This window comes from Podarcis bocagei (assembly GCF_964188305.1).
Source record: "Podarcis bocagei genome assembly, chromosome: 4".
Lineage (NCBI taxonomy): Eukaryota > Metazoa > Chordata > Lepidosauria > Squamata > Lacertidae > Podarcis > Podarcis bocagei.
The window spans coordinates 91,143,356-91,171,002 of record NC_138128.1 but is presented as its reverse complement, the minus strand read 5'-3'; the positions used below and the strand labels follow the sequence as shown (position 1 = coordinate 91,171,002).

General features: G+C 45.2%; 1 protein-coding gene and 1 pseudogene across 2 annotated transcripts; both read left to right on the top strand.

Moving 5' to 3' along the window:
* The first annotated feature begins 1,436 nt into the window (after nucleotides 1–1,436).
* On the top strand, nucleotides 1,437–2,916 carry LOC308585785 (small ribosomal subunit protein uS7-like; annotated as a pseudogene). The gene is made up of 2 exons (XR_014013503.1): nucleotides 1,437–1,582; nucleotides 2,204–2,916. The product of XR_014013503.1 is annotated as a small ribosomal subunit protein uS7-like (transcript).
* A 6,272-nt stretch (nucleotides 2,917–9,188) lies between these two features.
* HIF1AN (hypoxia inducible factor 1 subunit alpha inhibitor) lies at nucleotides 9,189–27,252 on the top strand. The gene is given in 10 exon segments (XM_081191778.1): nucleotides 9,189–9,266; nucleotides 9,268–9,355; nucleotides 9,358–9,710; nucleotides 13,887–14,137; nucleotides 16,433–16,581; nucleotides 17,623–17,768; nucleotides 19,736–19,842; nucleotides 20,865–20,928; nucleotides 22,708–22,818; nucleotides 25,055–27,252. Coding segments are annotated over 10 exon segments (1,377 nt in total). The 5' UTR covers nucleotides 9,189–9,203; the 3' UTR covers nucleotides 25,100–27,252.
* Nucleotides 27,253–27,647: the final 395 nt, after the last annotated feature.

The window sequence follows — 27,647 nt, the reverse complement described above, 5'->3', positions numbered from 1 at the left end:
GCTGAGTTCAACATGAGTGTTAATGTTAAGTTGTGGGTGAAATATCAGACGACACAGCGATTCTTCAAACAACTCTTGTTTATTCACAGGCCAGAACAGAACTGAACTGAAGGGTTCAGCCAGCCTGCTTATATAGAGCTCCATTAGAATGCAACAGTAACAATTTTCTGTAATTATCCAATCACTGAACGTCAGTTTCAATCCCTTATTTGCATATGTGGACCTGAGTGAAAACTATCTACAGTATCCCCTGCTGGCCTAGGGTGAGAACTTTAGTACATAACAGTTAACATATACACCACCTATTTTGCCCGGGGTAAAATTACACTGTTTTGCTGACTAGGTTGTACTCCTCCCATGACACATCTCTGATTCCAACTATCACTACACACGGTTGAGGTTGCTCTGGTAGTGGGGTTACACTGATGCAAAGTTAAGCCATAATATTCCTCCTGATACTGTAATATGCCAATGTAAAGTTCCCAGCAGCAGCATGTCTTCCAGGTCTGCTTGCACAGGGGAGGGTTCTGTAAATAAGAAAAAAGGCAGAAGAAACAGAAAGAGCAAGCAAGCAACACATTCGTGTTGAGAATAAACAGCAGTTAGATGTAGGTATACCTGGTTTATCACTGTCTTCATTAAATTAGTATGTTTATAACTAATGTTGTCATTAGAGCAAATGGGTTTAATGATAAATAATCTGGAATGGGTTTTGATCTGCAGAGGTTTATAATAGAGATCGTTACAGAGACATTCCCCATTATGTCTGATGTGAATAACGGGAGAAAAAATGAGAACTAGTACGCCAGAGTTTATGTAATGAAGTAAAATGTAGGCTTCATTAATGTTAATATTGATCTTATGCAAGATAATGCATCAGTCATGCTAATATTATATATATATCTGAAAGTAAGCATGCTGTTTCAGCTGTTTATATTTTCCCAGCTCTGCCAGGACAAGACAATTAGATTTGGATATTAACTTTAATAATATTGATACCATTCCAAAAAAGGCAATTTGCATAATGAGGTGAGATGCAAAATTGATCTTATTTGGAATTGATCCCTCCATCCCATAAAACTCTGCCCCGTAAATTCTCATTAACTTTTGCTAGAATTTGCCACATGGAGAGAAAGATTACATCAATGGCCATTTCAACTTTTAAAGTCAATATTATTCTAACCATGGCTGAGTAAATGAAATATATTTTAGCAAGGGGTGGGCAGAAATAAAGAGATGGCACAAGCCAGAAAGGGAGGCCTGTCGCTTGCCGCAAGAAGGGCAAGCACATAAAATACGCAACGCAAATGTTGAGCTTCATGTTCTCATAAGATACCTTGACCTGGCTTGACAAGGCTGTGTGACAGAGGGAGCTCCCAGAGTGGACTTCACAGCCACCTTGCTCCCCCCAGATCCTTCTTACTGCCCTGCCAAGGGGTCGGCATAAGACTCTGAGTAACCCCGCGCGTGGCCCTTTTCTGCCTCTGCGAGCGAGCGGGATGCGGGGAGGAGAGCGAAGCTCCTCCATAATGACTGACTGGGAGACAGCCCCTGCTGTGGCTGAGACCCCTGATATCAAGCTGTTTTGTAGCCTTATTGGAGTTTACCGATTGGATCTGCGTTGCTCCGGGACAGGAGGAAGGAAGTCAAATGACACCGATAGCAGAAGGCACTTGCGTGGTGAGTCCACAGCAAGTCCAAAGAAATCAGAGATTACATGCAGTATATATATCCTCCAGGCACCCTCTCCCTCCTTCCCCAGGAATCCAACCACGTCAGCCTATGTACGCAGGTTGACATCACATATGTTCTTGCTCTGGTATTCTTAACCATAAAAGGGTATTCCTTCCTGTACTTCTGACCATAAAAGGATCTTTCTCTTCCTACTCTTATCTTGGAGGAAGAGGTCGTCATCTCCGAGAACACGCTCTGGCGTTGTTCCCGGATTTGGGTCTGTGCGTCTTTTGTGGTCAGAACGTAAGATAAGGCACAGACGTGTCTTCTCTGTTCTACTGGTACAGTCAGGGTCATCCCTTGCCGTGACTGATAAAGGAGAGAGTTTGTTTATGCAGCTGTGTCCTTGTTATGCATTTGCTCAACAGCTCAAAGTTTATGCATTTTAGAGTGCTCTCTTGGAGAAACAAGAAAAGGGGGGGGGGTTGAACCAGTTTTAAACTGACTGCACAGAAACCCATTCCTTCAGTTTTGGGAAATGGAGTACAGATGATGTGCAAATCAATGATATCTCCTTGCAGGATTACATTGCAGTGAAGGAGAAATATGCCAAGTATTTGCCACACAGTGCTGGGCGCTATGCTGCCAAGCGCTTCCAGAAAGCCCAGTGTCCTATCGTTGAGCGCCTCACTAACTCAATGATGATGCATGGACGCAACAATGGCAAGAAGCTCATGACTGGGCGCATCATCAAGCATGCCTTCGAGATCACCCATCTGCTCACAGGAGAGAACCCCCTTCCAGTCCTGGTGAATGCCATCATCAGCAGTGAAGACTCTCCCTCATGAAGACTCTACCCGTATTGGTGGAGCTGGCAGAGTGAGGAGACAAGCTGTTGATGTGACACCTTTGTGTCGTGTCAATCAGGCTATCTGGTGGCTCTGCACTGGGGCTCGTGAAGCTTCCTTCCGCAACATAAAGACCATAGCTGAGTGCCTAGCAGATGAGCTGATCAATGCAGCTAAGAGTTCCTCCAACTCTCAAGAGGTCCCAGGCCCTAAGGAAGTTAGATTAGCTTCAACCAAAGCCAGGGCCTTCTCAACACTGGCTCCAGCCTGGTGGAATGCTCTGTCTCTTGAGACCAGGGCCCTGCGGGATCTGATCTCTTTCCGCAGGGCCTGTAAGACAGAGTTGTTCCACCTGGCCTTTGGCTCAGAATCAGTTTGATTCCCTCCCCCTCTTTCTTTTTCCTTTCTCCTCCTATGAAGAGATTGCTCCCTAATTGTTTTAATGTTGTATCTTAATTCTTTTAAATTGTATTTTAATCAACTTATTATTATTATTATTGGTTGTTAGCCGCCCTGAGCCCGGTCTTGGCTGGGGAGGGCGGGGTATAAATAAATTATTATTATTATTATTATTATTATTATTATTATTATTATTATGCCATCAAGAAGAAGGACGAGTTGGAGCGTGTGGCCAACTCCAAACATTAAGAGCTACTGCTGCTGCTGGATATCCAAAGCAAATAAATTCTCATTTAAAAACAAAACAAAACTCAGGGGTTGGCATGGGCTGGATCACTCCCACCGAGATCCTCCGTGGGCCAGACCGGTGAAGCGTGATGCAGGAAATCATGTCTGCGCATGTCTGCGCATGTCTGCGGTGCTGGAAACTGCTTCTGCGCATGTCCAGACGGAAATCACTTCTGCGCAGGCGCAATTTCCGGCGTCTGGGCATGCGCAGAAGCAATTTCCGGCGCTGCGAACATGCACAGACGCGATTTCCGGCATCTGGGCATGCGCAGAAGCGATTTCTGGAGCAGTGGAAGAGAGTCCCCATGCCGTGCTGCGCTAAACCGGCGCAGCACGGCATGGGGACTTGCCGAGTGGTTCGCTCAGGGGCCGCTTCGGGCCCATGGGTCTTAGGTTGCTGACCCCTGGTTTAACTCAAGGAGTCGTCTAAACTGGGACTTGTGGCTAAGAGCTCTCTTCACGAACCACGAGGTGCAGCCAATGTTTGTTGAAATGTGGGCCAACCCACTGCAAGAAGGGCTTTCAGTATACTTTGCTGCCTCAAGTTGACAGGCTTGGCAAAGCTTCGTGCAGAAGAAATGTCTCTCCAGATATTGCATGGAACCTTTTTGAGAGAGGAAGTTCCCTCTTCAGAGAGAAAGACTCACTCTCCAGCCAAGCCAGACTGTGGAGCTCTGTGAGCTGTGGTGGACTATGCCAGCCATTTGCAGACCATTGTTATGGAAAAATCTAGGTGTGAGGCTGCTCAGTCACCCAGCTCATCAGGCAGAGCCCGCGGGTCCCTGCGGAATAAAGGAAGGAGTCCAGCCCACCGGAGCAAATAGCTGTAGACCAAAGTTTATTGCGCAGTAGGTTCAAAGAGCAAATTTGAACCCCGAGGATGGGGTGACAAAGACTTTTAAAACTTTCCCACCATATCCCAGAATAAAGTTCGTACAGCATCATTGCTACATCACTGACATGTCACAAAAGGGGAGGGGTTAACCTTGGCAAACATGTCCAGACAAGTCCTTGGTACAAGATTAGCATAAGCAGACATGGCAGGGCAAGACTCAGGTATAAGATTAGCATAGACAAATATGTCTTAAGTACCCACCACCCAAAAGTACAATAGAAGTTCCTTTGCATGTCTGGAGCCTGAGGAGAGTCAGGTGATGAGATTTGGCTTCCTTTGGCTAACAATGAGCCCAGCAAATGTCACCTCTGGGAACTTCCTGGAGTCCTTTTTCAAGGGGAAAATAGCTTTGGAATGGAGTGAACTGGCAAAGGAGATGATTTTATATTGAAAGGATACATTCAGGCATAATATTTGTAATATTTAACTTTAAAGATGTCCCCCACCCCCGTAATTTCCGTAACACCATAATCTCTGATGAATCCCCACTCAGATGCAAGTTTCTCCACTTTTTCAAAGCTGCAATCTCATGTCCGCTGACCTGGAAGCAGGCTCCATGGAACTGCCTCAGGGAATGTTTCAAAGTATTGCACCATCTACCTTGAAACCCAGTGGGAGGAGAAGATGTAGCTGCTGCACCAACCTGGCAATCTTCCTGCTGTGGAGAGACTCACCTTTGGCCAAACTAAATAAGGTGTGAGAGAAAAGCAGCTTAGGTGGCTCTGAGTGGGCAGACCACAGGAAGAATTAAGCTTAGGCTGGTGTCTCAACGATGACCTTAAGACTAGTGGATGGAGTTACACCTTGGCTGCAGTAAAGTGTCCTCTGGTAACCTTAAGAGTGGAATACTGTGAAGCATATGTTAGAGGCAGAGGAACCAGAGACCAAATTGCAAACATGCACTGGATTACGGAGTCCAGAAAGACATCTACTTCTGCTTCATTGACTATGCAAAAGCCTTTGACTGTGTCGACCACAGCAAACTATGGCAAGTTCTTAAAGAAATGGGAGTGCCTGATCACCTCATCTGTCTCTTGAGAAATCTCTATGTGGGGCAAGAAGCTACAGTTAGAACTGGATATGGAACAACTGATTGGTTCAAAATTGGGAAAGGAGTGCGACAAGGCTGTATATTGTCTCCCTGCTTATTTAACTTATATGCAGAATTCATCATGCAAAAGGCTGGGCTGGATGAATCCCTAGCCGGAATTAAGATTGCCGGAAGAAATATCAACAACCTCAGATATGCAGATGACACAACATTGATGGCAGAAAGTGAGGAGGAATTAAAGAACCTTTTAATGAGGGTGAAAGAAGAGGGCCAAAATATGGTTTGAAGCTCAACATCAAAAAAACGAAGATCATGGCCACTGGTCCCATCACCTCCTGGCAAATAGAACTGAAATTAAAGAATGTGAATAACTTAGGTCCATTCATTTCCATCAGTCGACTGTGTAAAACTAAGTTGAATGCCACCCAAATATTTTGTATCACATACTCTTACAAAGTTGCCAACAAAGGTCCGTATAGTTAAAGCTATGGTTTTCCCAGTAGTGATGTGTGGAAGTGAGAGCTGGACCATAAAGAAGGCTGATCGCCAAAGAATTGATGCTTTTGAATTATGGTGCTGGAGGAGACTCTTGAGAGTCCCATGGACTGCAAGAAGATCAAACCTATCCATTCTGAAGGAAATCAGCCCTGAGTGCTCACTGGAAGGACAGATCCTGAAGCTGAGGCTCCAATACTTTGGTCACCTCATGAGAAGAGAAGACTCCCTGGAAAAGACCCTGATGTTGGGAAAGATGGAGGGCACAAGGAGAAGGGGACGACAGAGGACAAGATGGTTGTATAGTGTTCTCGAAGCTACCAGCAAGAGTCTGACCAAGCTGAAGGAGGCAGTGGAAAACAGGAGTGTCTGGCATGCTCTGGTCCATGGGGTCACAAAGAGTCGGACACAACTAAACAACAACAACAACAACAACAACAACAACATATGTTATATGGGACAGCCTTGGGGGACTCTTTGGAAACTTCAACTAGTGTGCAATGCAGCTGATCAACTGTTGATCGACTCAGGGCAAAAATATTGTTATAATTTGAGGAGGACCCACCTAAACCCTAGAAATTCTTAAATGGTAGAATTTTGATTAATCAAGATACATATAGATCAGTTGTGGCCAGCTCTCAAGAGGGTGCGATCTACTCACAGAGTTAAAAACTGGCAGTGATCTACCCCCTTTTGGGGGGTTCAGGTCAAAGCTGTTGAGTTTCTTTTAGGGATGAGGAAAGCCCTGTTTTTTGGGGTTGCAGGGCAAATATGTTGAGCTTTTTTAGGGGAGCCAAACTTGTTGAACTTCTTTGAGGGGAGCCAGTGATCTACCACAGATGTCCAGTGATCTACAGGTAGATCACGGATCTACCTGTTGGACATGCCTGGTATAGATGAAAGTACAAGCTGCAGAACTGTGTGAGACAATGAATCCCTTGGCTGGCTGATGCAAACCAGCCTGGCTGGCCTAGGGAAGAGCAAATCTGTTAACATGACAAAAGGAGTTGATGGGCCATCTGAGAGGAATCTTTTGGCCTGGAAAGACCAATGGGGTATGTGTTTGAAGGGACAGGAAAAGAGAATGCAGAATTAGACAAATTAATAGGAAGGATTCGAAATCTGCGGGACCAGAGATTCACAGAAGACTGGTGTAAATTTACAGACTATTTGAAAAGTAACTGTGATGATCAGACTACGTTTGCAAGAAGTTTTGTGAGGTGAATTATTGGAACTATTGCAAAAATGGATAAAGGGGAGGATGGTTAGTTAAATAATTAAAGGCAATATGAATTTAAGAAATGCATAAGAAGTGATAAGAACGGTGGATCATCAGAGGTGCTGATGAAAGTCCAAAAAAGATTGCATAAGTTGTGAAGTTTTGTTGTACGTATTATAATTTATATGTCAAAATTAATAAAAATTATTATAAAAAAAGGAAAAGAGAATTTTTAGCAAGGTGTTCTGGGGAAAAGAAGGAGGAAGGAAGGAAGGAAGGAGGGAAGGAAGGAAGGAAGGAAGGAAGGAAGGAAGGAAGACTGGGATGTATCTTGGACAGGTTGGCTGAAGGCTGGCTGGGAGAGATGCCTTACATTCCATGGCTACACTGTGTACAAGCCCCACAATGACCATGCTGTAAGATCTGGACTCCCTCCATGCAGACTGAAGGTCTTTTTATTTCTTAAACTCACGACAGTCCCTGCCACATCTCAATTCTCCGAAGAAACACAGACCCTGCATGAGTGCCTGGAACCCCATAGACCAGGCCTAGGCAAACTCGGCCCTCCAGGAGTTTTGGGACTACAACTCCCATCATCTCCAGCTAACAGGACCAGTGGTCAGGGATGATGGGAGTTGTAGTCCCAAAACATCTGGAGGGCCAAGTTTGCCTATGCCTGCCATAGACTCTTGCTACCACTCGGCAGACAGAGGGGGAGGATCCCAACTTATGTAACAATAGCATACAGCTCCAATGCTGTTGCAGCAACACCAGTTGCCCGTATGCTTCCAAGCCCAGTTAAAAGTGCTCCTTTTGACCTATACAGCTCTTTGCAGCTGAGGACCACAATAGCTTCTGGAAGGTCTCTCCCAATATGAACCCTTACACTTATGGACAATGTATCACAGTAGGTGTGACTTTTCGAATACCCTCTACAGTGGTACCTCAGAACTTAATCCGTTCTGGAAGTCCATTCCTAAACCGAATCCATTCTTAAACCGAGGCGCTCTTTCCCTAATGAAGCCTCCAACCGTCCACTGTTCTTAGACCAAGGTAAAGTTCTCAAACCAAGACACTATTTCTGGTTTTGCAGAATTTGTAAACCAAATCGTTCTTAAACCGAGGTACCACTGTATATCACATTCCCTAACCATCCAAATACAGAGTGATTCCCAGCCACCTCCACAAGCCTGAAAGCAGCCAGAAAGTTTTTGAGAGGGGAATGCCAAAGAAAATCTCATTATCAACACACGTTTACACAATACCAGTACGTTTACACAATACCAGTCCTACTCTGAGCAGACCCGCTGAAGTTAACAGACCTGGCTAACTTAGTTACAGATAGGTAGCCGTGTTGGTCTGCCATAGTGGAAATAAAAAAAAATTCCTTCCAGTAGCACCTTAAAGACCAACTAAGTTAGTTCTTGGTATGAGCTTTCGTGTGCATGCACACTTCTTCAGATACACTTAGGTTAGTTAATGTCAATGTGTTTATTTTGAGTAGAACTTAACTGACTAAAACTCACGAGTCTACAGCGTAGGATTGCTAGTTAATGTTATGGTTTTATTCTCTTTTTAAAGGTTTTCTTTAAAAAAACAATGACCAAGTGGTTTATCTTTTTTTTATGAAATAAAGAAAATAAAGAAAAATAGATAGACAGCCAATTTAGTTGCAAATAATTTCCTATGCATGCCAAGAGCAGATTTCTCTCTCTCTTATAAAGGTAAAGGGACCCCTGACCATTATTAGGTCCATTCGTGGCCGACTCTGGGGTTGCGACGCTCATCTCACTTTACTGGCTGAGGGAGCCGGCATACAGCTTCCGGGTCATGTGGCCAGCATGACTAAGCCGCTTCTGGCGAACCAGAGCAGCGCACGGAAACGCCGTTTACCTTCCTGCCGGAGCGGTACCTATTTATCTCCTTGCACTTTGAGGTGCTTTCGAACTGCTAGGCTGGCAGGAGCAGGGACCGAGCAACGGGAGCTCACCCCATTGCGGGGATTCGAACCACCAACCTTCTGATCGGCAAGTCCTAGGCTCTGTGGTTTAACCTACAGCACCACCCGTGTCTCTTATACCCCACCTTAATTATTTTACTTGATTTGCGCTGCATTTGTGACGTTCCATTTCATTACATTGTTGGTATCCGCTTTGGGATGCAAATCAAGCCAGATCGAAAAGCCAGATCTTTAGCTGCCTCCCTGCCTTCTCGCTCCCGGGGCAGATATTCACCGCCCGCCCTGGCAGGATGCGTGCATGCGCCCCCCTCTTGCCTCAGGCACCAAAATGCCTGCGCCGGCCCTGCTGCTTACCAAAGGTGCTCTAAGCTGAGATGCTGATGGCTCCGGGCGCGTTTCCTCGACCGCCCGCCAGGGGTCGCCGCTGCGTTCGGGCCGGACCGGAAGTCATCCCCTCTCCCCGCGGACAACGACGCCGGCAACAACAACAACAACAACAGGCACGGCCTGGCGTACCCGGATGTTCCTCGCCGCCGTTTCCGCCTGAGGGAGCGAGCGAGGCGCCGCCGCCGCCGCCGCCGCGAGTCCCCGGGCTGCCCAGCGTCGCGAGGTGGGCGATGGCGGAGGCCTCCGCGTCCTGCTCCTCCCCCTCCCCGGCTGCTGAGGAGAACGGGGGCCCTTCTCCGCCCCCTCTTCCTCCCAGGGGCCCCGAAGGCGGCGGCGGCGGCGAGGAAGAGGAGGAGGAGGAGGAGCGGGAGGTCGGGGGCCGCCCCCACCGAGGCTGGAGCGAAGCCCAGTTCCGGCGCTACGGCTTCGCCACGCGGCCCATCCCCAGGCTCCGCCACGGGGACCCCCGGGCCGAGGAGCTCATCGAGAACGAGGTGAGGGGGTGGGCTCCTTCCCAGACATAAAATACACGCGCGCGCCCCCCCCCTCGGAGGAAGGGGGGAGGGGTCCCCTGTGCTGAGACCCGGGGGGGGGGGTTGAGAGGGGTAGGGTGTGGGGCTTGGCCCCCTCTCCTACGGTTTGCCGCCAGCCTTGGTTAGGGTGCCTCAATCTTTATTATTATTATTATTATTATTACACACACAAAAATACGTATATGCATTTATACATTCCTGTCTGTCTATCCATACCCCCAAATGTGTGGGGGTCGGGGGTGTATATGTATACGCGGAAGGGGGGAGGGTCCCCGGTGCTGAGACCCGGGAAGTGGTAGGGAGGGTTGCAAACGCCCTGGCCTCCTCTCCTACGATCTGCCACCAGCCTTGGTTAGGGGGCCTCCTGCACTATTATTATTATTATTATTATTATTACACACACACAAATATGTATATGCATTTATACATTCATTCCTATCTGTATATCCATACCCCCAAGGGGGTGGGGGTGTATACACACACACACACACACACACACACACACACACACACACACATATTTATATATATATATGCATTGCAGGGGTTATGCTAACTAGATGATCCTCAGGGTCCCTTCCAACTCTACAATTCTGTGTTAACTCTATACCCTGGCTTTTCCCCTGACAGTGACTTAAGGCAACTTACAGTGAGAGGGATGGAGGCCTGAGTTTTCCTTCCGGGAGGAAGTGGGGCGTCCCCTCTGCTGAGAGCAACCCACCCATGCCCACCCGTCTGCTTCCCCCCTCTTTGCCACCAGCCTTTGTTAGGGTGCCTCCAGTATTATTCTTATTACACATACACATGTATGTATATGGATTTATACATTCTTGTCTATTCCTACCATACACACACACATGAATTGCAGGGGTTATATTAGATGATCCTTGGGGTCCCTTCCAACTCTACAGTTCTGTAATACTCTATACCCTGCCTTTTCCCCTGACAGTGACTTAAGGCAGCTTACAGTGAGAGGGATGGAGGTCTGAGTTTCCTTCCTTGGAGGAAGTGGGGGGGGTCCCCTCTGCTGAGAGCAACCCACCCATGCCCACCTGTCTGCTTCCCCCCGCTTTGCCACCAGCCTTCGTTAGTGTGCCTCCAGTATTATTATACATATACAGTGGTGCCTCGCAAGACGAAAATAATCCGTTCCGCGAGTCTCTTCGTCTAGCGGTTTTTTCGTCTTGCGAAGCAACCCTATTAGCGGATTAGCGCTATTAGCAGTTTAGCGTCTATTAAAGGCTTAGCGGCTTAGCGGCTAAAAGGCTATTAGCGGCTTAGAAAAAGGGGGGGAGCGAAAAAAATCGCAAGATTCGCAAGACGTTTTCGTCTTGCGAAGCAAGCCCATAGGGAAATTTGTCTTGCGAAGCAAGCCCATAGGGAAATTCGTCTTGCGAAGCGCATCGAAAAACAGAAAACCCTTTCGTCTTGCGAGGCATTCGTCTTGCGGGGCACCACTGTACATTCTTAAATATACAGCTTGCCTTTTCCCCAAACAGAGACTCAAGGCATCTTACAGCTAAAAACAAATCAGCTAAAAACAGAGAAAGAAGCTTTCATTATAAAAACCATTAAGCATTGATAGAATTAAAACTAATTACACATATGTTTAAAACCACACACAGAATTATAATCAAAACAGCATGGCTCCAGCCCTTTAATTAAAAGCGGTCAGTTTCCGGAAGGTCTTCACCTGCTGGCAGAAGGATAGGAAGGAGGGAGCCAGAGAGGGTGTTCCAAAGTTGCCTGGGAGCAGCCACCACAGAGAAGGCCCTCTCTGTATCTATGAGGGTGGCGGGGCCAAGAAGAGGGCCTTCCTCAAAGATCTCAGATCCTGGGAAGGTTCACATGATGGAGTAGGGTTGCTGGATCAGGAGGCTTCAACCTTGAAAAAATAGGGGGGAAAGGGGGGCATAGAGGGAAGTTTTCCCACCTCCTCTTTTAAACATCCCCATGGTAGGAATATTCACTTTTGACAAGCAACCTTCAAATAAAGGCAAGCTGGCCCACACATGCACAGGTTAGTGATTTGTGGTACATAGGCTGAGGAAAGAAGAGGGTGGTTTTTATATTATTTTTGTTTGCAAAATATTTCTTAGTCACCTGGATCCCCTTTTTACTCATTATACTTTATTCTGCAGTTGCTATATGAAAAACCTGCTGATATTGTTCCTGTTTCAGCATTACAGTTCCTGTGCATTTACAACTAAAAAAGGGCTTTGAAATAGCAAGTGACACTGCTGTGGTAAACTGGGGCATTGGGCTGAAGGCAAGGTTTTGGGTGTCTGCAAGACTAGAAGCAGCACCATAGTGAATGGAAAGTGAGCAGCTTTAGGATAGGCAGGAAAAGTATGCCCTTCTGCTGCCCGTCTTCTGCTCCCCAATTATTTATTTCTAAGGCTGGTGTATTCTCATCATTGGAGTGATAGCCACTAACTTGGGTGACTTTAAGAGGGGATTAGGCACATTCTTGGAGAATAAGGCTACTAATAATTAGCAGTGTGCCTCTGAGCATCAGCTGCTGGGGTTCACAAGGGAGAGTACCATTATAGGTGTCCCTTTAGGCCAGGCTTCCCCAACATCGGCCCTCCAGATGTTTTTGGCCTACAACTCCCATGATCCCTAGCTAGCAGGACCACTCATCAGGGATGATGGGAATTGTAGTCTCAAAACATCTGGAGGGCCGAGGTTGAGGAAGCCTGCTTTAGGTCCTTGGTTAGCCACTGTGAGAATAGAATGATGGATGAGATAGGCCTTGTTCCCTTTCAAACAACTCTTTAAGTTCTTCAAAGACCTCTCAATAGAGGTATTTGGAGGTAAATCTGTGTTTGCTTCTAATATTTGAGTACAGTGTTAGAAATTTCCTGGGCGCCAGGCATATTTTGTTTCTGGTTCGGGCCCAGTTGCGACTATATGGAGATTTCTGGGCACCAGGTTGGCAGCCAACATCTCCATTGAGCCAGTGAAAAAACCTCTGCCTTAGACCATAGTTAATACCATTTCCATTTCCACTGTCCATTTCCATTCCATTTCCATAGAGGGAAGTTTTCCCACCTCCTCTTTTAAACATCCCCATGGTAGGAATATTCACTTTTGACAAGCAACCTTCAAATAAAGGCAAGCTGGCCCACGCATGCACAGGTTAGTGATTTGTGGCACATAGGCTGAGGAAAGAAGAGGGTGGTTTTTATATTATTTTTGTTGCAAAATATTTCTTAGTCACCTGGATCCCCTTTTTACTCATTATACTTTATTCTGCAGTTGCTATATGAAAAACCTGCTGATGTTGTTCCTGTTTCAGCATTACAGTTCCTGTCCACTGTTCCATTTCCATTTCCATTTCTTCTCTCTCTTGCATACTGGGGAAATGAATTGTAAGGGCAAGCTACAGTCAAGCAATGTAGTTGAGATTGTAGAATTGTAGCATTGGAAGGGACACTGAGGGTCATTTAGTCCAACCCCCTGGCAAATAAGCATTGTGTTGTGACCATAACTTAGGTTTAAGCTGCCATTTGGTGCCTAGCTTATACAGTGGTACCTTGAGATGCGAACGAGATCTGTTCCGGAGCCCCGTTTGCATCCAGAATCAAACGGAACTAGCGACGGCACGTCTGCACACTCACACGTCGCTTTTCGCTGCTTCTGCACATGCATGTGACGTCATTTTGAGCGTCTGTGCATGCGCGAGCAGCGAAACCCAGAAGTAACACGCTCCGTTTCTTCCGGGTTGCCGCGGAGTGCGGCTCGAACGCGCTCAACATGAAGCATATTCAACCCGAGGTATGCCTGTATATCTCAGTTTTGAACACTATTTAAGTATCCTTATGGAAGAGTTAAGCATTTTGTTTCATGGCTTGAGCATTAAGCAGAAAGGTAAACCCATCACCATTCTGCTTTTTGACTTCTAGTGTTCCGCTGTATTGGGCTGTCATCAGTGTGTAAGGCTGTGCTTTATGAGTGACGGCAGTGAATAGTTGCAGCTACTTTGTTGTGTATGGGTTTCTCTTTATTTCCTTCCATTGCTTATTCCTAGTTGCAAAATCAACCTGAATATTTGTGGCTGAGAGTTCGATACCTCCCACCTTACCTTGGGATTTTGCATTGCTATGCCTTGTGCTTTTTTCTTGTCTTTCCTAGGAGCCAGTGGTGTTGACAGATACAAATCTGGTGTTCCCTGCTCTAAAATGGGATCTGGACTATCTTCAGGAGAACATTGGGAGTGGGGACTTTTCGGTATATAGAGCAAGCACACACAAGTTCCTGTATTACGATGAGAAGAAAATGGCAAATGTTAAGAACTTCAAGCCGAAGTCAAGCAGGGAAGAGATGAAATTCAGCGACTTCGTTGAGCAGCTCCAAGAAATAGAACAGCAGGACAGTGGAGAAAGGTAACATCGGTTGTTGGCTTGGCGGTTTGGTTCTGTCATGAGACATGGACTGAGTTCTTCTAAGGCAGGAGTGGGAACCTTTTCCAGTCTAAAGGCTGCATTCTCCTTTAGGGGACACATTGTGGGCCAGAGTGGATGGAGCAACTGGTGTAAGTTGTATCTCAAGTAAGTTGTGAAGCAGGACTGGTGAAGGGTGTGACATAGGAAAATAATAATAATAATAATAATAATAATAATAATAATAATAATAATAATAATAATAATAAAGTTGTGAAGCAGGACTGGTGAAGGGTGTGACATAGGAAAATAATAATAATAATAATAATGATAATTTTTATTTATATCCCGCCCTCCCCAGCCGAAGCCGGGCTCAGGGCAGCTAACAACAATAAAATAGTACAACATTCTAAAATCATTTCATTATAAAATTAATTCAAATCAAATTGATGGCAACCATTGGGCTAGAGTTCTGTGAAGATTTCCAAAGGAGGGAGTCAGGCTGTGCCCTGACCAAAGGCTTGATGGAACAGCTCTGTCTTGCAGGCCCTGCGGAAAGATGTCAAGTCCCGCAGGGCCCTAGTCTCTTGTGACAGAGCGTTCCACCAGATCGGAGCCACAGCCGAAAAAGCCCTGGCTCTAGTTGAGGCCAGCCTAACCTCTCTGTGGCCTGGGACCTTCAAGATGTTTTTGTTTGAAGACTGTAAGTTCCTCTGTGGGACATACCAGGAGAGACGGTCCCGTAGATACGAGGGTTCTAGGCCGTATAGGGCTTTAAAGGTTAAAACCAGCACCTTAAACCTGATCCTGTACTCCACCGGGAGCCAGTGCAGCTGGTATAGCACCGGTGAATGTGATCTCGCAGCGAGGACCCCGTAAGGAGTCTCGCTGCGGCATTCTGCACCCGCTGGAGTTTCTGGGTCAGTCTCAAGGGTAGCCCCTTGAGTTCTGAGGGCAGGAAGAGTCCTGAGGGCCAGATAGAGAGGGTTGGAGGGCTTCATTTGGCCCCCAGGCCTGCGGTTCTCTACTTCTGTTCTAAGCGGCTAGTCTGAGATATCATCCCTGGCTAGCTGCTTGCAGGGTTTTAAACTGAAGGAAACAGTGAGACATTCTACATTATACAGAAATTCTGTCACAGTGCAGATTGAGCCAAAACAGAATATAATTCTCTCTTCACACGGTCAGATCCTGTACTTCCTACCTTGTAGGGAATTCCTCCACTTTCCTGTTCATCCCCCTTTTACCATGCACAAGCATCTTCCTGAAGAAACAGGATCATATCTAGTAGTTATTGTGCTAGTATTGCTGCTGAAGGCATCCAATAAGTGTGTTCCTTTGGGCAGCACTCGAGGTGATGGGGAAAAGAAATTGGATTCTGGACTTAGTGGGGGGCTGGTTCTAGTGTTCCCCCTCCTATTAAATTAATTGGAAAGTGGCTGTGTAATTAAGCCAAGGCTACAACGAAGAAAGTGCTGCACAGCTTGGGAGAAGAGACCCTTTGCTTCCTTTGTTGATTGCAGTGAGCGGAATCAAGGAGTCGCTCATTCGCCAGTTGTACAACTGGATGTGTGTGGGTTTTTTTCTTTTTGAAAAATGGTTTAGCATTTTTGTCCATCCTCCCCAATGCTCAAAGCAGCTTCCTATAAAAAAAATAGAATAAAAATAATAAAAAGATGCAGTTTTGAAAATAAGAGCATCATAAACAAGGGCTTTTTATGGGTTGTTTTATGGTTGGTTATATATGAGAACTGTTTACTCTGCTACTGCTATTTTAATGCTAGCTATTTTTACTGCTATTTTAATGGTGTATCTTACTTTGTTGCAACCCATCTGGAGGACATACACCCTAAAAGGCAGGCTAGGAACCTATTATCATAATCAGTATAATCAACAGCAGTATTAACACTAGGTCACAGTCCCTAATCCACTGCTGTAGGTCTTTTGGAAGATAGGTTTTGCATCCTGTCTGAAAGGATACAAAGATAGGACAGCTTCTAGACTGATCTCTGAGAATGAGAGTACCTGAAACCATGTGTTTTGTGCATCAGGGAACAGATGGGTCATCCTGCATGTGTATACCTGCCCAATTTCTATTGACTTGGTACTGCTCAATTGAATCCTTTCCTTAAATCTGCAGTCCTCTGGGCGAAGTTAGCCTTTGCTTATCAGGTTTCTATATAAGTGAATGTATTTTTGAGGCATTGGCTAAAAATGAATGAAAGATGGCAAGCAAGATCTTCCTTTTTGCAGACCTACATGTAAAATTCTCCTTTCCCCCTTGTTTTCTGCCATGTGCAGGCTTTATCTGCAGCAGACTCTGAACGACACAGTTGGGAGGAAAATCGTGGTGGATTTCCTGGGCTTCAATTGGAATTGGATTAACAGGCAACAGGCAAAGCGAGGCTGGGGTCAGCTGACATCCAACTTGTTACTGATCGGCATGGAAGGTAGCAGATCTTTCTTAGACTTAAATGTGCCTAAAGGTCTTTGGACAACTCACTGCATTTTGCTTTTATTGTTTTTGGTATTTTTTAGGATAGACAACTTCTTAGGGATTCCTTTTGCGCACAAACATCCAACATCTAGCCCCTGTTATCTCATATATGAAAAATCTGATGTAGGTGATTCAGAGGCCTGATTCAAAGAAGCGGTGTCAGGGATGGGGTCCATAGATGCCAGGATAGCCAACATTATGCCTCCCAGATCTTGTTGGACTCCAGGCAGCATGGCCAGCGAGCAGGGATGATGGAAGTTGGAGTCCAAATGTCTCGAGGGCATAACTTTGGCTACCCGAGGGCCTCTTGTTCACAGATTACATCTGAAAAGATAAACCACACTTTTCTTATTTGGTTCTTACTTCTTTCACATGCATCCATTCCCTCTGGCTGCACAAATAGGCAGCATGGCAGTTATCTGACTGCTCTACTGAGAAGGACTTTCTTCACATAACTAATTCTTCCTTGTCCTGTAACATGTACTACTGTCTTGTTGCAAGGACCCAGATGATGCAAGTGCTATAAACCGATGACATACATTCATAAGTGTCCTCTGTATAACTGAATACACTGTTTAGATCCCCCCCTACGTAGAACTTGATTTATTTTGGTGCATGACCGATGCAGATCACCCATTGTAAGGTAATGATTCTATCCTGCCTTTCAGGGCAATCTCTCACAAGACAGCCTACAGTAAAACCATTACACTACCTCCCTTGCTTTGGATAGCTCTCTGAATGGATAACTATTATTCAGAAAACCTCTAAACCACAGCCGTTAAACTGGTTTTGAATTGGTTTGTCAGTGGCTTTCCTTACGCAATGATGGGAGCTGTTGCCTTCAGTGGGTCCTGAGAGTGTTGTTAAATTGCCCAACATGCTCTTAAAACTTTATTTTCTAACGGTTTACTTGTAATGTAGGCACACCCTCATTATTAATACTTGTGTTTAGAGGGCTGTCAGGTTTACAGTGTCTCTGTTTCTTTTTATGAAGGGAATGTGACTCCAGCACACTATGACGAGCAGCAGAACTTCTTTGCTCAGATTAAGGGATACAAGCGTTGCATCCTGTTTTCCCCTGACCAGTTTGAGTGCCTCTATCCTTATCCTGTGCACCACCCATGTGATCGGCAGAGCCAGGTAAGGCGACATCTGTGCCAAATGGCCCCTACTTTGTAGGAGTATGTGATATTAAATATTTGGGTGGCATTCAACTTAGTTTTACACAGAGTCGACTGATGGAAATGAATGGACCTAACTTATTCACATTCTTTAATTTCAGTGGGTCTGAGTAAAACTGAGTTGAATACTATCCTTTGTTCTGATCAGATGGAAGATTCACACAGGCGTCTATGTCCTGTCTAACAATGACCAGCCTGAAAGAGGTCACAAGCAAAACGTGATCTGTATTTTCCTCCTGTTATTTGTGGTCAACGTCTCTTTGTCCTGTTCAGGCCTTACTTGCTGGTGTTTACTCTGATAATTTAGCCTAACCCCTTGATGTTGAAGGAAAGAGACATGAAAAGCAACAACTGTGCTGCAAAGAAACCCCAGTGTGCAAGCAGGTGCTTGCTTATATGTGGGGTTTCTGCACACAAACACGCCCTGCTTTCTTTTCAAACGATTGCATGCGATTCAGTGCCATGGGGGAAAGTGTGGCTGTGCTCCAGATTAAACGCAGCAATGTCCCACATTATTGCGTTTGCATCCTGCCTCTTCTCTGAGGAACTCAAGATGGTTCTTCCCCATTTTACTCTCTCAACAACTCTCTGAGGCAGGTTTTCCGAGCGAGAGAGTGGCTGGCCCAAGGTCATACACAGAACTTTGTGGCTGATCGGAGCTTTGACCCAAATCCTACTCCCAACACACTAATCCCTATATCACACTGGCTCTCCAGTATGCAACATCCATACTATACACTATACTATACACTGAGAGCCAGTGTGGTGTAGTGGTTAAGAGCAGTAGTCTCGTAATCTGGGGAACCGGGTTCGCGTCTCCGCTCCTCCACATGCAGCTGCTGGGTGACCTTGGGCCAGTCACACTTCTCTGAAGTCTCTCAGCCCCACTCACCTCACAGAGTGTTTGTTGTGGGGGAGGAAGGGAAAGAAGAATGTTAGCCGCTTTGAGACTCCTTCGGGTAGTCATTAAGCGGGATATCAAATCCAAACTCTTCTTCTACTATACTAAGAAAACACTATACTATTGGATGCAATGTGAGTAGTGCATTGTCCTCTGAACGTGTGCACTCCACATTGGCATGAGTAACCAGTTTTTACAGCCATATGTGTAGTACAGGGACAACAAATTAATGGGATGGAATTTGCCCTCCACCAAGGTATCTAAACAACCTACCAAATTTCTAGGTAGCCTATTTTTTAAAAAAAATATATGTAAAAGCAAGATTCTAGCTCATGATTGGACTTCAGCCTAAACCCAACCTTCCCCATTTCATTTGCTTACTGTCTACCTATAGTACAGACATGCAACACAGACCTCTTTTCTACCATTTACTGATGTGCACTTAGGAGACAAACACAGTCTATTACTGTCTTACTTAATACCGTGTTAACTGATTTTGCTTTGAAGAAAACAAATTGGGTTACAGTGGTGCCCCGCAAGACGAATGCCTCGCAAGACGAAAAACTCGCTAGACGAAAGAGTTTTCCATTTTTTTAGTCGTTCCGCAAGACGAATTTCCCTATGGGCTTGCTTCACAAGACGAAACGTCTTGCGAGTTCTTACGAGTTTGTTTCCTTTTTCTTAAAGCCGCTAAGCCGTTAATAGCCGCTAAGCCACTAATAGCCGCTAAGCCGCTAATAGCCGTGCTTCGCAAGACGAAAAAACCGCAAGACGAAGAGACTCGTGGAACGGATTAATTTCGTCTTGCGAGGCACCACTGTAAATCTAGAATTTAGTCTAGCACTTGACTTTCCAGGTTAACTTTTGTGACTAGTATGCAACAGGTTGTTGTCTCTACCTGAGCTCGTGCAGGTTTACCTGAGGGGAATTGGGGCATGGGAAGGACCATACTCTGGGGAACTCTCTAGATGACCTTTGTGACTTCAGCCTCTTCAGTGACATGTTCTTTTCTCCTGTTTTGCTAGGTTGACTTCGACAATCCTGACTATGAGCGCTTTCCCAATTTCCAGAACGTAGTTGGCTATGAGACAGTGGTGGGCCCAGGCGATGTGCTTTATATCCCCATGTATTGGTAAGAAGCATAGACGGAGGATTGGACAGGGTGGGGTGGGAATGGGACAACTGCAGCAGAAACCAGGGCCCCAGATTAAGGTAAAGGAACCTTGGGCTCACAAGAGGCCTATGGCTCTTTCTCTTTTGACTCAGATGTATTGTAAAGCCTACACTTTTTACCTTCTCTGTGTATTCAAAAGGGAGAGAGCGCTTCCTTTATCCTCAAGATACGGAGGATAAATAGGCTTTTGTGTTTTAAGGTGTTCTCATGCCAGAAGAGAGAGGAAAAATAAAAACATCCTTGACATTTGCTAGTAGCTTGGATTTGGGTGGGTGGGTTTAGGCAAGGTGAGGCTTACCCTTTTGCACTCTCACCATGGCAGTTCAACACAGGATCGAACTGTTCCAACCACTGAAAATTTCATACACAACTGTGTAATATTTTAGTCCGTCTCCATTGGGTTTCTAAAAAAAACCCCCAAGTAGCTAAGGCTAATCTCATGGGGTGAATTCTCCTTTACTGTAAGGGTAGAGTAAGTCTGACCCAAGTCGGGTGTGGATCTGTCCATGTACCAATCTCTATGGGACTTAAATGGGAAATGGCGCACATCCCACAGGAAGTAAAAGTATAGGGGAAAGGGGGAGAAAGTGCCTGCCTTCAGTTCCCGTAGCCCTTTCAACTTAGAATGAAAGTGAACCTACCTTTGTCAGGTTGGTACTGAAGGTGGGAAACATGCTTTGTTTGTATTCTTAGATAAAGTATGCACATGCAAGAGAGCACCTATCCATGGGAGTGTGATCTATTGAGCAACTTAAAATAAGGACAGATACAAACCAGAAGAGGTCACGGATAGTCACAGCATGTTTCCCTGGCATGAAGTACAAATAGGATGGAAGCAGGGGGGGATAAAAGAATAATGAAGGCTCAAGCTGAGCTGTCTGCATTGATGCTGTAGCACTGATGTTGTTAATTCGTAAATTCTCTGTGGCTAGAATTGGAAACGTATACAATTTCCCTGGCCTTTCTGTTATTCTATTCAGGTGGCATCACATCGAGTCTCTGCTGAACGGAGGAATTACCATCACTGTAAACTTTTGGTACAAGGTAAACATGCCTCTAGCTTTTGTTGCTGGCAGAAGAGAACTTTGTGCATGGACAGAACAGAAACATAGAGCTGCTACTTGAAATATTTGTTGCGTGGTGTAATGCAGTATTGATGGTGCTACATTATAAAATCTGTCCTCTTCATCCTACACACCTCTAAGGGCTGCTTAAGGTTCCCTAGAGTTATATTAACTCTTCCAAACCTGGCCTGTGCTCTTAATTCCATCTCTTAAAGGATTTGTATGGCTGCATTGGTGCTGTTCAGTAAATTTGCATACCACCCTTCATCCAAAGATCACAGGGCGGATCACAACATAAAAATACAAAACGAGAACACAAAGTACATAACAGAACAAAAGCAAAACATACCAATACCCCCCCCCCCGCAAACACATTTAAAAGGACATAGAATGCTAATCAGCCAAAGGTCTAGTTAAAGAGAAACTTTTTCACCTGACACCTAAAGATATGTAATGAAGACTCCTGGGGAGCCCATTCCACAAAAGGGAGCCGCTGCAGAAAAGACCCCCTTCTCATGTTGTCACCCTCTGGAGCTACCGTGGAGGAGCCACACAAAGAAGGGCCTCCAATGATGTTCACAGGGTCAGAGCTGGTTCACATTGGGAGAGGCGGTCCATAGATATTCCCTCTGTGAAGTAGTTCCTTGGGTTGAAATAATGCCTAACTGTTTAATGGTGATGGTTCTTTTAGGGAGCCCTTTCCTAGACCAGCATTTGTGCAATGACCTCTAGTATGACTGTGTACCATTTGGCTGCTAATAGAATACCAACCATCCTCCTGTCCCCCACTGTTTTATTGGCCACTGTTTTATTGTGCTTGTGTGTGTGTGTTAGTTTTTTCAAGTAACATGAAGTGCTACAAACTTATGATCCTGCTGTTTCCTTTTGGGTTTTCTGCTACCTCCCAAACCAGAAACCAGAGTGAACGCTGCAAGTTTGATGCTAGTCTCTTTGTCTAAATAATAATATTAATATTAATAATAATAATAATAATAATAATAATAATAATAATAATAATAATAATAAAATTATTATTTATACCCCGCCCATCTGGCTGGGTTTCTTTTGATTTGGAAGCTTCCTAAGTGTGTGTGTGTGAATCCTCTTTGAGAGTATGAGCACATGTAAATATGTTGACACAAAATTAAATAAATTCCTTCCAGTAGCACCTTAAGGTAAAGGCAAAGGGACCCCGACCATTAGGTCCAGTCGTGACCGACTCTGGGGTTGCGGCGCTCATCTCGCTTTATTGGCCGAGGGAACCGGTGTACAGCTTCCGGGACATGTGGCCAGCATGACTAAGCCGCTTCTGGTGAACCAGAGCAGCACACGGAAATGCCGTTTACCTTCCCGCCAGAGCGGTACCTATTTATCTACTTGCACTTTGACATGCTTTCAAACTGCCAGGGTCGCAGGAGCAGGGACTGAGCAATGGGAGCTCACCCCGTCGCGGGGATTCGAACCGCCAACCTTCTGATCAGCAAGTCCTAGGCTCTGTGGTTTAACCCACAGCGCCACCCGCGTCCCAAGTAGCACCTTAGAGACCAACTAAGTTAGTTATTGGTATGAGCTTTCGTGTGCATGCACACTTCTTCAGATACGCTGAATGCACACGAAAGCTCATACCAATAACTAACTTAGTTGGTCTCTTAAGGTGCTACTGGAAGGAATTTTGTGTGTGTTTGTGTGTGTGTCGACTACGGCAGACCCAACACAGCTACCTGCCTGTAATGCAAATATGTGTTTGTGTTCTTCCCAGGGTGCCCCAACTCCCAAAAGGATTGAATATCCCCTAAAGGCTCATCAGAAGGTGGCAATAATGAGGAACATAGAGAAAATGCTGGGTGAGGCGCTCGGAAACCCACAAGAGGTACAGAACAAACCTGGAAACTGTTTTAGTGGGCTAAGTTGCTCAGAAACCCACGAGTTCTAATTGGGCCCTAAGAGCACCAAAACAGCCAAATTCTGTCCGTCGTTTGCAGTTCCATAGATATGCAGGAAGGGTTAACCCTGGGAGAAAAGAAGGGCTATAAATTATGCCATATATTTATGTACCGTATTTTTCGCTCTATAAGATGCACCAGACCATAAGACACACCTAGTTTTTGGAGGAGGAAAACAAGAAAAAAAATATTCTGATCTCAGAAGCCAGAACAGCAAGAGGGATCACTACGCAGTGAAAGCAGCAATCCCTCTTGCTGTTCTGGCTTCTGGGATAGCTGTGCAGCCTGCATTCCCTCCATAAGACGCACACACATTTCCCCTTACTTTTTAGGAGGGAAAAAGTGAGTCTTATAGAGCAAAAAAAATGGTATTTATTATAAAATACCTCCGGACATCATCTACGAAGATGCTAGGGTGGTATTAAAATGAAAAGGAATACAAGCAAATCCACTACAAAATGTGGATTTTAATAGAGTCATACAAATTTGAGGTATCTCTGCTACTATTTGCCCAAAGCCAAGTGACATCCCGGTTTAACTTTTGAGGTTCAGCACTATGTCGTTGGCAAATTGACATCTCTCAAAACTTAAGATACAGTAAGATCTTCTATATACATCAGGAAACGCGGCGGATTTCAAAAGTAGGCTGATTCGCCCAGGGTTTCAAAGGTCCTCTGAGTTCAATAGATGTTATTTTTAAGGAAAACCTCTGTAAACAATTGCACACAAGTGACAATTGACAGCGATTTTAAGGCTGCTTGTTCTACTGGGGTGACATTCATCTTGAGTTCCAAGCCTATTATCCTTTACTGAGAATGGGTTGGAAGATAGACAAGGACAATAGAGACTTTTAAAAAGACTGGGAACCATTTATGTTGTATGTACAGAAATATTGTAAAGAAGTGGACTCACTAGCAGGGTTTGAGTAAACATTTACAATTAACAAAATAAATATAGTCTTTAAGATGTAAAAATTGGAGAATAACGAAGTGTAAGTGGAAATGCGAAAATAAGTATGGTATAAAAAAGTGAAGAATATAACAACATTTAAGTTAAAGATTGCAATATTAAGGTAGAATAAAACAGGCAGGGGAAGTAAATAGACAAAAGAACCGTAAGAGGAAGTTGATGGAAGTCGGGGGGGGGGGATTTATATTCCTTTTTACTTTTGAGACAATGTTGATTGTGGTGATTATAAAATTGTAAAACTTAATAAAAATTATTATTTTTTTTAAAAAAAGATAGAATGGGTTGGAAGATGCACAGTAACAATAATAATAATAATAATAATAATAATAATAATAATAATAATAATAATAATTATTATTATTATTATTATTATTATTATTATTATTATTATTTATACCCCACCCATCTGGCTGAGTTTACCCAGCCACTCTGGGCGGCTTCCAATCAGGTGTTAAAAACAGTACAGCACTAAATATTAAAAACTTCCCTAAACAGGGCTGCCTTCAGATGTCTTTTAAAGAGAAGATAGCTGCTTATTTCCTTCACATCTGAAGGGAGGGCATTCCACAGGGCGGGCGCCACTACCAAGAAGGCCCTCTGTCTGGTTCCCTGTAATCTCACTTCTCGCAATGAGGGAACCGCCAGAAGGCCCTCGGTGCTGGATCTCAGTGTCCAGGCTGAACGATGGGGGTGGAGACGCCTCTTTAGGTATACAGGACCGAGGCCGTTTAGGGCTTTAAAGGTCAGCACCAACACTTTGAATTGTGCTTGGAAACGTACTGGGAGCCAATGCAGATCTCTCAGAACTGGTGTTATGTGGTCCCGGCGGCCACTCCCAGTCACCAGTCTAGCTGCCACATTCTGGATTAATTGCAGTTTCCGGGTCACCTTCAAAGGTAGCCCCACATAGAGCGCATTGCAGTAGTCTAAGCGGGAGATAACTAGAGCATGCACCACTCTGGCAAAACAGTCCGCAGGCAGGTAGGGTCTCAGCCTGCGTACCAGGTGGAGCTGGTAGACAGCTGCCCTGGAATTAACCTCTAGTGTTGACTTCAACGGTGTTCTGCTCTTTCCAGCTGTGTTTACAGTTTTTCATCTTGGGAAGATTTTTGGCTGTGCAAACATCACTCCATTCGGCATATGTCTATAGCCAACAGTTTTTGTGGTTTTACTCATTTGTTGTTGTCTCAACAGGTGGGCCCCTTGTTGAATATGATGATTAAGGGGCGGTATGACTAATCCGCGGCCTCTGCAGTGGTGGATGTTGTGAGCTGCTTCACAGACAAGTGGAAGATACTAGGTGCTAGTATCGCACGCAGAAATTGAAAGACTGAGGTGCTCCCGGCACAGCTCTGCCCTGTTTTGCACCAACGTAGGGAGCGACTGGTACCATCAAACACTCCCGTCCATCTCTCTTTCAACTTCACTTAACCTTCCAGAAGATCCCGTGCTTTACAAAGTAGGAACCTAGCTGCCAAGGACTCGTGTGTCTGCGACCTGCCAGTATACAGAGATTGGCGCCTGGTACTTGCCTGTCACCTGTCACATTGCAAAATACTTTTTTTGGGAGGGAGCAGAGTTTAGACTGGCCCTGCCAGTCTTTTGGTTCATCCCATCAGCTGAATTGTATGATGTTGAATGAGGGGTGGACGCAGTAAGTCTCAAAGTCTTGAGAGTCTCCCGAAGCGGGAGAGAACCTTTGGCCATGTAAGACTCCACTGTCTGCTTATTTTGCCTGGGAAGTGAAAGCAATTGCATGCTGGCATCTGCATAGTTGCCTGTGTGTGAGAAGCAACTAGACAAGCCATTTAGATCTTCCCTCTGCACCTTGGCATTAGAAATCTCCCCGCCACCCCTTCTCTGAGGTTTAGCTTCCGTGTTTGTCAAAGGTCGCCTTCTCTCTGATGGCACAATTTTCTAATGTAAAGCAAAATTATGGTTACAAGTACACAGAGGGAGGAGGTAGGGATGGAGACAATAAAGTCTTCCAAGTCAGCTGTGCCAAATTAACATCGAAAACAGCGTTTTGGAGGGCCTGACCTCTTAATTCTGTTGGGAGTCCAGGCTGAAATCACCATACACACAGATTCCCTTTACTACACCCCGGATGGCTTTTCCACAATGAGCACCAGTGCCCTTTGTCAGTAAAAAACACCTTTGTGTTCTGTTTCTCTTTCCATACATGGAAATGTTAATTTCACTCCATCTTCGGCCTTCTGCATACTGGATTATAATGGATAAATAGGTGGAGAAGGGGAACAGCAAAGTTACAGTAACACTTTATTGCAGTGACTTTTTCGACAGACTTCTATGTAGGGTGAGGCCTCTATTTTCCATTCTGTTCCACTTTTCCCTGCCTGGCAGGAAATGTGGGTGTTTCTGGCTGTGTTTCACCAAGATGAGAGTGCTGAGTTGAGATCCCAGCTTTGTTCCTTTGCCACAGAGGTGCTTTTCCGTGAAATGGAGAGTTTTGAGAAGACCTCGCTGCAAAAGCTTTGCTTGTCCCAGCAGGAGAGAGGTCATGACCAGCTTGCTGGGACAACACCTGAGCATGACTTCACCTTTTCTGGGACAGATCACACTCTTATCCTTTTATTGTACGGATCACACTCCTAATCTTTTACTGTGAATTCAGAATGCAGTAGCTGAAGACATTCTGGAGAAAGCTGGGTAGTGGTTCGGATTCCATTGGGCAGGTCAGACTCTTTAATGAGGGAGCAATGGAGCTTTGTCATAAGCCAAACCTACTGTTTGATTTAGCTCTGCCAGCCACATAGAATCAGTGGAATGCCAGAGTTCTTGCCATAGATAATAGATCGGGAAGGGGGATGGAATGGCTTCTGAAGAGCAAGATTGGACTTGGCAAACGGTAGTACTCATAAAAGCATTCTGCCTGAGGGCAAAAGCAATTCTTGTACTTCACGGAAAGTGCCCTGGATGTGCAGCAGTATCTGCCAGGGTGCCAACTGAGACTGGAGCAATTTGTGGAATTTTGCTGTTGCACAGAGCCCATGCGGAAAGGGGCCACACGCCTCGCTTGGAATGAAGAGGATGGGACTTAAACACAACCTTCGGATCTCTCATTTCTTTTTGCCAAAGGTAACTTTTGAAAGTTTTTTAACGGTTGGTTTTTTTTAATAAAGAAGAAAAAAAAATCATTGCGCCTGACCGGTGCAAGAACTCCGTTTACAATGCACTGATGGACTGATTAAGTTACTGTCTTCTCTTGTGTTTTTTTGTGTTTTTTTAATCCTATGCTTTTGATGCCCTGCTGTGGTATTGGGGAAAGCTGTGTGTGTGTGTGTTTTCTGTGATGATGTGTGAGGACATGTGGGAAAGGCGTAATGCATCCTGAAGCGTAGTTCTTAAAATAAAACTGTCCAAAAAGAGAAGTATGGTGTTTCCTTTGTTCTGCCCAACAAACGGCCCTCTCTATCAGAGAACTCGATCAGGACTGTGGGAATGGATATCCCTTTGAGGGCTGTGGCATGGGCTCGCTGTGTAGTGCTCAGACCCTTGATGCTGTTGCTAGAACCTTGTGTTTGTAGATCTCTGGAACTACAATTTTCACCTACACAGCCCTTCCAAAGGAGGTTCATTGCCTGTGGCCTCCTGGAGTGTACGTACAAACCCACCCACCCCTGTCTTGGCAATGTCTCTAGACCAGGGTTTCTCAAACTTGGGTCTCCAGCTGTTTTGGGACTACAACTCCCAGAATCCCCAGCCAGCAGGACCAGTGGTCAGGGATGATGGGAGTTGCAGTCCAAAAACAGCAGGAGACCCAAGT